General features: G+C 41.2%; 1 protein-coding gene across 2 annotated transcripts; it reads right to left on the reverse strand.

The window, feature by feature from the left end:
- Positions 1–5,660: 5,660 nt before the first annotated feature.
- On the reverse strand, positions 5,661–7,064 carry LOC6726556. 2 transcript variants are annotated; one of them, XM_039297415.2, is made up of 2 exons: positions 6,243–7,064; positions 5,661–6,149 (listed from the first exon to the last, which is right to left on the reverse strand). In XM_039297415.2, exons 1-2 carry the CDS (start codon positions 6,706–6,708, stop codon positions 6,022–6,024), a joined length of 594 nt encoding a protein of 197 aa, XP_039153349.1. In that variant the 5' UTR covers positions 6,709–7,064; the 3' UTR covers positions 5,661–6,021. The 2 variants fall into 2 exon arrangements, with proteins under 2 accessions (XP_039153349.1, XP_016040221.1); XM_016172294.3 differs by having other exon boundaries at positions 5,662–6,521; positions 6,615–7,064.
- Between the last annotated feature and the right edge of the window lie 4,849 nt (positions 7,065–11,913).

Raw genomic sequence — 11,913 nt, forward strand, 5'->3', positions numbered from 1 at the left:
AACAATTGCCGAGGCAGTCAAACTTGTATTTTTGCGCGGCAATAAAAAATAAAACAACAGCAGCAGAACTTGGCATGTTTTTATTTATTTTCATTTTCATTTTTTTTTTTTTTTTTTTTTGCCAGCAGAGCAGAGAAGTACGGGATTAACACAGGAGCAAAGATGGAAAGTCCGTGTGAAAAGCGGTGGGAAAACTGGGGTGGAAGCTGGGAAACTGGGAAACTGGGAAACTGTGCGCAGCATAACGGAACAACAAAGCGCACCAGGCACGAGTGCAAAAGTACAATAAAATTGCATACGAAAGCAGTTTACTGCAGACGAAAAAATTAAATTAATGAAGAAAAATGGTAATAAAGCGTTAGTCACGTGTGCTGCCTCGCTCTCTTTCCCTCACCCTCTACCGTCTATCTGGCTGTCTGTCTGTCTGTCTCTCTCGTAGACGAGAGTTAGACACAAGGACTTAAGCCAACAAATCTGTGAGTAGTTGTAAAAAGGACGAACAGCTGCGAATCAAGTATGCGCACTGTAAAGGACATAAACATACGAATTTTGACTGGAAATAAACAGTAAGAGCTTCTCTGGAATGGACATGGCTTTTAATTCGGCCAATAAGGCGCACTGCCAGAAAAAGTGATGACTGCATGTTAATTTGGTTTGATTTGTTAATATATGTTAATATATATATATAAATATATATAAATTTGAGACCTATCTGCTTGTGTAAGTACTCGCATTAGGTAGTTTATTAACAGCTAATTAATTGTCCGAGCTTTAAAACTTATAAATATTATCCGCTTATGGAAAAATCGGAGGGATAAAGAGGTTGCGAGCTGCTTTAATTGAATTGCCATTGAATTGATGAAACCCTTTCAAATTAGATTAAATACATACATATAAACGCTTGTACAGCATACTTTGAGGCTTCTCGATGGCCGCTCATTAATTTTGCAGGATTAGCAATTAAACACATGTAGATATACCCTGGAAACTGCTTTAATATGCTTGTGTTTGTGTGGGTGTGCGTGAGTAGGAGACTTAATCCCATTATTAACACTTTACATGGCCAGCGATTTGGCGGGCAAATCGCGCGGCTCGGAAAATCATTGGAGTGCACATGGCGTCGTGCAAATTGACAATTAAATATCAACTTGGTTAACTTTTATGCATGTGGCATTTTGGCAATTTCCCGATGTTTTGCATGTTGGCCAGTGTTGATTAACAGCTAATTAATGGGGCAGGGCTTTAAAGTCGCATAAATTATGCGCATTAAGTCAATGAAATGGGGTAGCTGGATATACGGGAAGCTTTTCCACTGTTTACACCACAAATATGCCTCAAAAGCAAATCAAGCATAATCAAATTATTTCCACTCGATTGGTGTTTATTGATAAATTACGCCACAAACAATATTTTGATAACATCAATTATAGTCACCACTGGCACTGCCAAGCGAATTTCCCCCCTTTTCCGCCCAGTTTTTCACCCTCTCCAAGGAAATATCAGTGATGAAACTGAAACCCAATGATTTCTTTTGTCGGTAAGGGAGGAAATAAGCAAGCAAGGACAAAAAAAGTTTCATTGATATGAAAAGGTCCTTTCCATTGTCACGCATTTCCCGAGAGTTAGTAGGTGCTAATCGAGGACACATGCATGGCCCGAGTCAATAATTATACGAAAAAAACCGACTTGGGGAAAGCCTCGCTCTTACACGCTCAACCAACGAACATTTATGACTGAGTGAAACAATAAATTGTGGCGGCTCTAAAACAATTCCTAAATAAATATTTCAAGCGCTATAAAAATGTAGAATAATATTCCAATATTCCAATATTTAAATAGAAAACACAAGACATAATTACGCTTGATCAATCATATAATGTTGCTGGAACAAAAAACAAGAATTTGGGAATAAATGTCCTTTGATATACATTTTCGAATAAGCCCATCCCGTGATAATAATCCATTTGTATGGGTCCCAATAAATTGCCCATAAAAATCATCTTCCCCATTTTTAAAGACTCGCCAATGGTGGGCCGAAAGAAAAGAAGAGAACATTGGGTTCTCCCCCGTCGCCAAATGCCACATAATACCCTCATCACTGATAAAGCAACAAAAACGAAGGAACTGGGCGGGGCAGGAGGCGGAGGTGTATTTTTCGGGGGGTGTGGGACCACATGTGTTTTTATTTCCTGGCCACAATTGATTTGTAATCTTGGTAAACAGGATTTAACAGATTAGACGTGTAACAAGCAACGGGCGACCGATAATCGCACACACACGCACACCACCAAAAAAAGGCTACTCCCCTCACGCACACACGCGCACACGTGTCCTGCTTTTTGGGCCCTCTTCAAAAAGGGAACCCCTGAAATATTGTATACCCACGGCTCTTTTGGGCATATAGTTTTGGACTCTAAACATCTATGTTCTTGGTGGGTAAATATTAAAAATAATATTAATAATAATATAGAATTATAGCAAGATCTTACGAAAGAGCGAAAGAACGATTTTAGAATCTGTGACTTTTACTGATTTCGGTGCTGTGCAATTCATATTCGAAGCTTAGAAAAAGTTGCCTTCTTAATGTGGGGAAACTAGAATACTATATAAGTACTTCCGATTTAATTATAAATATTCAAAACTCGTTTGAAAGATGTGCGCATTATGATAAGTTTAAGGTTTTGAATATAATAATTAATTAAACAATTGAAAATTGTAAACAACATTCAATGCAAGTGATAAAAATAACTCCAGGGTAATCCGAAGTGCGACCCGCGGTCCTTGGCAGCCTTGCGTGTTCCTTTATTTGCGCTGGCTTGGCTCACATGGCTGGTTTGGGTTCTATGATTGATACTTAATGCCGCTTTTAGCCTCGTTTGGATATCGTTGGCCGTGTCGTGCAACCGTGTCGTTGTGTGTGTGTGTGTCGCCATCCTAATCGGCCGGTTTTATTGTCATTTCTTTGGCTTTTGTTTGAGCCTCAGCCGGGCGCCAATTAGCTGCCCGTTGTCATCGAATTCTCGCCTACCAATTCCCCCATATCCATCCCCAGCCCCCCCATGTCCTTTCCCAAGCTCACATCCACACCCAATTTCCCAGTCCCAATCTCGTCCATTTTTCCATTTGTCAACGTTAATTGATGGTGAGCACTCATTTAGACTCAGATCTCTGGCTAGTGCGTCAATCCATCAGTTGGTCAGTTGGTCAATGAGTCAGTCGTCGACTTTCTGGCTTTCAATTAATTTATGCCACTGCCTAATTTTGATAACTGCCCACACACGGCTGGATATGGGATGATATATCTATAACAGGTAGCATTCGTCGTCCCTAATGAAGCGGCCACATGGCGGATGATCAATTCCTGGGCGTTCGACCCACTATGACCATTAACAATGCAGATGAGTTTCTTCTTTTCCTCCAACATTGTGCTGTTTAAGTGGGGCGAATAATTCGAAATTGGCCTTTATTTTTCTTGCTTTTCATTAAATTATATGTTTTATTTCACTGATAAGCACTGTATGTGTGTTTTTATACCCGTTACGCGTATAGTAAAAGGGTATACTAGATTTGTTGAAATGTATGTAACAATAGCCGGTCGATCTTCCCATGTCCGTCTGTCCGTATGAACGTCGATATCTCAGGAACTTTAAAGGCAAGCAGATTCAGCAAAGAGATTCTAGAGACAAAGACGCAGCGCAAGATTGCCTGAGTACGGGGTATCTGATAGTCGGGCAACTCGACTACAGCATTCTCACTCGTTTGTTTTAAATTTACTTATAAATTTATTTATAAATAAGACTTTACTTTTATATAAATAACAGTTATGGAAAAATTTTTACTTTGGTTGGCGAGCATACAATAAAGAATTTATTGAGTAATAATATTAAATAATTAATATTGTCTTTATTAATTATTATAGCTTTCCAATTTTATTAAGGCTCCTTTCCTGCTATTCTTGACCACATTTTGGGATGCATGATGCAGGGAAAGTCAAGCTATCCAGGATCCTAGCCCCTTTACATGTCCATTTACCATTTGATTCATAGTCTAATGCCCGAATTGACAATCTCCCATTTGCGTTGGCTGCAATTATGAGGCTTATCAACTGCTGCATAACCGATTAGCAACCAGTTAAGTGCGGCCATTGGTCAGTTATCCTGCCATACATCCAGCATTCCGGAATGGTCATCATCATCATTATCTTCATACCAATCGTCATTCTGGGCATCTGTCCTCGCGGCGATAAAAATTGCATGCAATTATGCCCAGTCTTCTACGGCCCCCATTCCCTCTACTCTCCTTCTCCTTTTCCTTGCCAACGCAAATCTACCGAAAACCCCCTACCAAAAACCCCTTCTACTCTACGGGAAACCTCAAATATCGCTAGCAGCGCAGGGGAAAAAATTGGGAAATCCAACCAAATCCGAATGGATTTCCCAGCGTTCGTTTGGTAGGTAATCAAACGCTTAATTAATATGACACACCAATACGAGCTGAAGGCTTCAGGGGCGAATGGCGGATGGGTAACGGGGGAGGAGGGGCGTGGGTTCGGGGCTTTAGGATTACAGGGGAGCTCCAAAGGACATCGCATGTGCCTGATGATTTTTGGTGGCCAGGCATCGTTTTTCGGTTTTTGGCATATTACTGGGTTATCAGTAATCGCGGTCGCCTACCCGAAAAACGTGCGAAAGAGACGGGTCGCACGCAGCCAGACAGAGATGGCCATATGGGTGGGGGTGGCGGTCAGAGAGGGACAGCGACTGAGACGACGGCCATCGCTTGCGGTAATTGCTTCATAATTGAACAATTATGCAAACGTGATTGAAGTGATTATATGGCCGCTTATGCGCCTCTGTATATGTGCGTTTCCCTGCGCCCCGCCCACCGTTCAGCCGCCCAGTTTTCCCCATTTCAACATCGATTCGCCGCCTCCCTTTGCCCAGCTGATGCGTTAATTGAATGGATATCGCATAATTTTTGTGCTTTGTGCTGTTTGTGCTGCTTTTTCAAACGTTCCCATCTAAGCTAACTTTTAACGCTTGAATATAAAAATAAATTTAAGGATAACACAATAATCTAATGTATTTTCAATTTTCAATCATCTGTACAGAAGCAACTACTTCAAAAACGCATTGTTTATATTTTCATATATTTTTTAAAAAGCTATGAAGCTATATGAAGTTATGATGTGAATTACAACGAAATATTTAATAATTATAATAATAAATTAGAGGAAATATACGAAATTTTTGAAAATTCAACTATTTATTTTTTATTTACTTATTTAATAATTGACATATACAACCGAAAGTAACATAACAAGAAGAGAGAGTGCCCTGGCCGAGTTTCCCGACTATCAGATACTCTTTTTACTCAGCTAGTGTGAATTCGAACGCGAAATTTTGTCATTTTGCTGGGATATCGATAGATATTGGGGAATGAAATGAAAAAAAAAATTTAATTCTTTAAAGAGTGGGCGTGACCGGTTTGGCGGCAGAAGGTCGTTAGATTGGGCGTGGCAAAAAGTTTTTTGGCAAATCGATAGAAATTCGCAAGACCAGGAAAATTATGAAAAAATTTGGAAAAATGGTTTAAAAACCCTACTCTACAAGTAACGGGTATAAAAATGTTGTATATTTGGTTCACTTTTGACTCAATTCTAATTAAATCTAACGTAGTGCACCGTGATTATATGCAGTTCCCTGGCTATCCATTGACACTGCCCCCGGACTCCGTTTCGTTTCTCAGTTCAGCAGTCTTCTAAGCACCTTCCTCAGTTGTCCTTACAACCCGGACTGAACTGATTTAGTTAGTTGTACTCGCTACGAGATACGCGCGGCTAGCTCAGAAGATTTCGTGTGCTTGTCTCACCAAATTTATATCAAACGTGATCACCCCGTTCCAGTAACAACACTCAGTAGTTCTTATTTCCTTCACCTTTATTGTTGGCACGCTTTCCTCTTCATACTCTCTCCGTGCTGCTAAGCGGTTGGGCTGGGGGGCTTTATTGCTTCCAGGCGGTCAGCCTTGACGCCCGACGTCTCCCTGCTCACTTTGGGGCGTAGCTCCGCCTCCTTGAAGACTGGGGCGGTCCCCGGTAAGATCCGGTCTGCAGTCAGGTCCCTGGCCCTGCTCCTCCGGACCCTGACCTACGGCGGACAGTTCCATCGTCTCTGGCATGATTCGGGCGACACGCCCGATCACCCTTGCTTCTTGGAGGGCTCGCTCTTCCGGACCCTGACCTACGGCGGACAGTTCCATCGTCGGTGGCATGATTCGGGCGACACGCCCGATCTCCCTTGCTTCTTGGAGGGCTCGCTCTTCCGGACCCTGACCTATGACGGACAGTTCCATCGTCGGTGGCATGATTCGGGCGACACGCCCTATCATCCTTGCTTCTTGGCGGGCTTGCTCTTCCGGACCCTGACCTATGGCGGACAGTTCCATCGTCTGTGGCATGATTCGGGCAACACGCCCGATCTCCCTTGCTTCTTGGAGGGCTGGCTCTTCCGGACCCTGACCTAGGGCGGACAGTTCCATCGTCTGTGGCATGATTCGGGCCCCACTCCCCACCGCACTTGCTCCTTGGAGGGCTGGCTCTTCCGGACCCTGACCTAGGCCGGCCATTTTCGGGGCTTCTTCTTCATGTTGCTTCTGATCGTCTGGGCTCAAAGCTTCTGCCACCTTCCACGGTTTTCGACTCTCCATTTGGGCTTCCCCGTAATTCGCTTGGCGTCTGCTCCGGTGTCTCTGTCTTCTCCCAGCACCGTTACGACTTCTACCTCTCTGCAATCTGCACTACGTGCTTCAGTCTGCCTCGGTCTCCTTACGGTACTGCCCGGATCTTCTCGCTATCCTAGAATGTAGACCTTGTTGAAACAGAGTGTAAGTTTGACCGGACTGGTGGAGTTAAATGTTAGCTTCCACCGGCGACAATTTGAGAGTTTCTATGCGTCTCCTTAAAGTGTGTGTTTCTCTGGAAAGGCTGCCTTGTTATAATTTCCAAAACGTCATTCCAGCCTCGTTGTTTTTCGATTGCTAATAGTTGTCGATATATGTCTAGGGTTGTTTTAGTTGCAGGATTGCCACCGTTTTGCCTTGCACTACCGTCAATTCCTCTGGCAATACCCTTTACTTACCAGATGGTCCTATACAGCGATATTGCAATTTTGCAGAAGATTTGCCTGCTAAACCAAAGCAGATAGGCTCTTTTAATTACGTAAAACATTGAGTGCAGAGAGCGTTTCTCCAATAATTCCAAGACTTTGCAATACGTATAGAACCAAATGGAAAAGCGTTAGCTTTTAAACTCTAACTTTAACACTTCTTTATATACCAACTTCTTCAAGCAATTGGCATTTAGAGGGGTTAATATCGTAAACTTTGATCTTAAACTCAGTTTATACTTTGTCAGATTGGCCTATTAATATATCATCCTCAGGTTTACTTCCTTTTTTTATTATTTCCATTTATTTTTTTTTCGATCTATAATTACATTATTGTTGCTCTGCGATCGGATTAAGATAGTGATTCGTTTGCTCCCTGAAAAGTTTACGACGTTAAAATCAGAAAATAAAACTTGCGAAAAAATGTACATAACTTTTGGTCGTTGCCATCATGTGGCATGCACAAACACCCACCAAAAAAAGGGAGTGAGGCACTCAAGGAAGTCAGCATAAACTTGCAAGAATAACCCTTTTGCGGAGACCAATGAGTTGGTAAAGTCAGCAGGGGCGACAAAGAAGTGGAGATTCGTCAGCGCCAGTAGATGAAATATTCAAATCAAGCTCATCGGGAGGCGGCAATGACTGCCACGCCCACTCGTCACATGGGAACTGAAAAGTTGTTGAATTTAATAGTCATTTTACTCAGCTATTGGTAATGCCAGCGCGAAACTTTATATTTTTTTTTGGCTTATCGATAGATAATACGGAATAAACGTGGCAATTTTCTTTTTTGGAAATCGATAGAAATTTACAAGACTAATAAAATTATGAAAAAGTATCGAAAAATGGTTCAAATGTGAGTGTGAGTGTTGCGCTGCGTCTTTGTCTCTAGAATCTGTATGCTGAATCTTAACCTTCCAGCTCTTATAGTTCCTGAGACATGGCTAGATCGACTCGACAATTGATCCTGATCAAGAATGTATATACTTTATATGGTCGTTAAAGGCTTCCTCCTGCCTGTTATATACTTTTCATCGAATCTAGTATACCCTTTTCGTCTACGAGTAACGGGTATAATACAAACTAGAGTTACACGTGATGAAGACTATTAATTTTGCAGAGTGTGCAATTAGTGTGTGGTAATATTCTTTAATCTAAATCGAACTGGACTATTTTCAGTGTTATTTCTGCTACTTTGGGTTTGGCTTTTATTTCAGAAATTGTTTATGAATTGGAAAATTAAAGTCTTCACAGTTTCCCAGCCCTTTTTCCACCCCGCGTCCCTTTTTAACGGTGTTGTGAGGGGGGAGCCCGAAGTTTATTTGCACACAGAAAGTTCAATTCAAATTGCATGCTCCGCCGCACACACATAGAACATAAGCGAGGACTCGCCACACCCCCAATTCTTCGGCCACAAATTCTCAATTTCCTTGGCAACTTCATTGCCAGCATTGACTTTTCTTCTGTCTCCAAACAACCAGTAGAGTTGCTTCTTATTGAAATGGATACGTTCTCGTATTTTGGAACGTCGATAAAGAACTTTTAATTTTGGATGCAAACAGAAATACTGTTCCTTTCACGGAAATACCTATATGAAGGACATCAGGACTCACGATACCCAGACCCTTTGCTTTGTAGTCCCATTTATATTCACTTCTATGTACATATATACATCGGTGAGATGAGTAGGGGTGGACATGATATCAATTACATAAAAGCATTTGGACAATGTTTCCCTTAAAGTCTTTCAAGGTTTTTTTTTAACAAGTCAAAAAAGTTCCGCAACATTACCACTTGAACTTACTCCAGGATGTGCTATAAATACTTATAATATTATTTATTTATAATAAATATTTATATACATATATGTGTGTTTTCACCGAGACCTTTGGACGGTATAAAATGACCGCAATCACATTTCAATTCTTGCGCTCGCTAGAAATCTGTCTGTCCGTTTGGATTTGGATTAGAAAGATTTGGAGCTGGAAAGCTCACAGTTGGACACGCCCACACTAGAGCCCACCATTCGCAGGCACCGGAAAAAATGTAAAAATTCAAAAAGTTTAGCTTGTTTGTCATTGTTATTTGGAACTTTAAAATCGAAACCTTTACAATAACCGTGTAGATGAACAGTTAACTAATTCCCGATCCGTATTGACCAAAAACTGACAAACAACACGAAGCGGCAAACGACCAATTCGCAGTTAACAAGCGAAGCAAATGAGTTTTGATTCATTTAGCGTAGAATGAAACCCAAAACGGGACGGAAAAGCGAGGGAAAACGGCGGGAAAGCTAGGGAAGAGCGGGCAACGTTGTCGAGCCATTCAGCTGTCATTTCATTATTTATACTGCTGATTAAATTTCCGCTTATACTCATTAAGTTCCATTGTCAAACCACTTCCGCTGAGGAGTAATGGAGAAGGGAAGGGACCAAGGACCAGGGACCAAGAACTAGACGAGACATCGACGTAGAAACACAACCACATGGATGGTGCAAAGGGGGCGGCGGGATAACAAACTAATTAAGTCGACGGCAAACTGCAAAGGTGGCCCAACTTGGTTGCCACTCCTTTGACAGCAAGAAGAGGCGCCCCAAAGCGGGATAGATTCTCTTGCTCTGGAGAACTTCAAACTTGACTTGCACGGTTTCCCGGGCACACCAGCTCGAGGTGCGAAAACTTCAGCGAAGACCCACTTCAGAATTGCAATCGGAGCCGGAGCACAATTAACAAGATAACGCGGCCAGAAAAGGTGCAAGGCATAAGGCATAGGGTAAATCGGCAGACAAAGCTGTATTGCCAACCACTTGCCACCTGCAAAAAGACAATCTAACTTTCGCCATGATTGCGTTTCGGATAATAATGGTTAGTCATTAAAACCGAAATCACGCTTCACAAATTAATTAAACAAGATGGCATCAAGTGCAGTTCGACTTTGCGACAAAGAATTAGAAAACTTTAGGGATTTACGAAAACTAAGTTCTCTTACCTTTGGATCCTAAAAACTGCCTTATTACGATGCACAGACGAAGATTTCCCAAAGATTATTGTACGTATTCATTGCAAGAAAACATAAATTTCCACACGGTATTGAACATTAGAAACTACTGACCATAAAAATTAAAATATACATTTCCATCTAAAGATTAAAAAAAAGAACCCGTTTCAAAGAAAAATGTTTTCCAATTTTGAGATTCTGTTTCTCCGTATCCTCGCTTCTAAAAATAACGTTTCATTCTTTACACAGTGTATATAATTATTTTTTATCGTATAATCTCATGAAATCGATATCGTTTTTTTTGTGTATTCCAAAAATAGAGACCCTCATGAAAGTTTACTAAAGAAAATGCTAAAAGAATGTAGTTGATACGCCATTTTCTGATGTATACAACTATTTCGAACTATGTATATCCTTGGTCCTTACACGCTTTTTTTACTAAATACTCATTGAAAGTTAAAGCCGCCATTTTTGAACAGATAATATTAATTAAGATTTCCTTGAACACTTGCCAAAGTCATTGCGAAGTCTTTCAACTTATGCACCAAATGTTTACAAGCAAATTGTTATTTTCATTGATCTTTAAATGTTTGTAGAACCACTTTTCCCTGCCATTTCAAGTTTTGGACGACAATTATCAAGCCGAAAATAATGGAGCATTCCTTGAACATTTGTCTATGGACTGAAGGATCTTATCAGAGTTATCGCATCGCAATGACAACTCCAACTTCCTCGCACACACACACACACACACACTCGTACAATGGCACCCAGCCATAGGTTAGTTGCCAACTAACGGTAAATGCGCGCCAAGTGTCATTATCCTTTTGGCTGGCCCTCTGTATCTCTGGATGTGTGAGTGTGTGTGTGTGTGTATGCGTGAGCTTGTGGCATATTAACGCTCGCAACCTGGCCTCACACACACACACACACAGCTATGCACAGTCGGGCACACACAAACACACACAAGGACGCATGCAAACACTCATGAAGTGCACGTGGCCATTGCCAAAAAGACACAGGCGCTCAACTATATATGTATGTGTGTGTGCGAGAACGTCTACGTGTGTTTGTAGTATATCACCCGCCTCCTTCAAGCCGCCCTTTTTTTTTGGGAAAGCCCTTGGGAGGCTAAGCCAAGTTTTAACCGCCAGCATCGTCATCGTCTTGCTCCTTTTTGGTCCTTTACGGGATAGCAAATGAACGTTGGCCTTCCTGGACACTCCATGCGCGTTTTGCGACTGCAAGTCTGCTTAGTAAAACTGGATGAGGAAACATACTGATAAAATGTGAAAAGTTCAAAATATTACTCATACGCCACGTGATAGTAACATTTTCCATGCTGTCAATTTCGGGAACATGTTTACTTTAAAAATCTACTAAAATCTTTTCTAAAAACTATATATATATGTATATATATTTATATATTTTCCATGCGTAAGCACTGTATTTTTGTGCTTCATACCAAGCTCGCTATTTGGAAAAAGAATCACTCATACGCACTGTTGACATAAATAAGACATTTTTACCATTTTCTACTATTGCATCTGCCATGCATCATAGTGCAATATTTTTGATTTTATTTATATGTTTTAAATAAATCCGAAAAGTTGTGGATTTGGCGTTGTCAGGTATTCCCCGACAGTTCCTCCATTTCCTTAGCCACCAATTCTTCGTATTCTTCCTCTTGTGCCCCTGGTGACATTAGCCAAAAAGGTGCAACGATGTCGTCGTCGTCGTCTCCTAATT

The sequence above is a fragment of the Drosophila simulans genome, chromosome X (genome assembly GCF_016746395.2).
Source record: "Drosophila simulans strain w501 chromosome X, Prin_Dsim_3.1, whole genome shotgun sequence".
Lineage (NCBI taxonomy): Eukaryota > Metazoa > Arthropoda > Insecta > Diptera > Drosophilidae > Drosophila > Drosophila simulans.

Coding starts and splice junctions, on each gene's coding strand:
- LOC6726556 (XM_039297415.2), bottom strand. CDS start 6,708: ATGGAGAGTCGAAAACCGTGGAAGGTGGCAGAAGCTTTGAGCCCAGAC. Junction 6,150..6,242: donor GATGGAACTGTCCGCCGTAG/GTCAGGGTCCGG, acceptor TGTCCGCCGTAG/GTCAGGGTCCGGAGGAGCAG.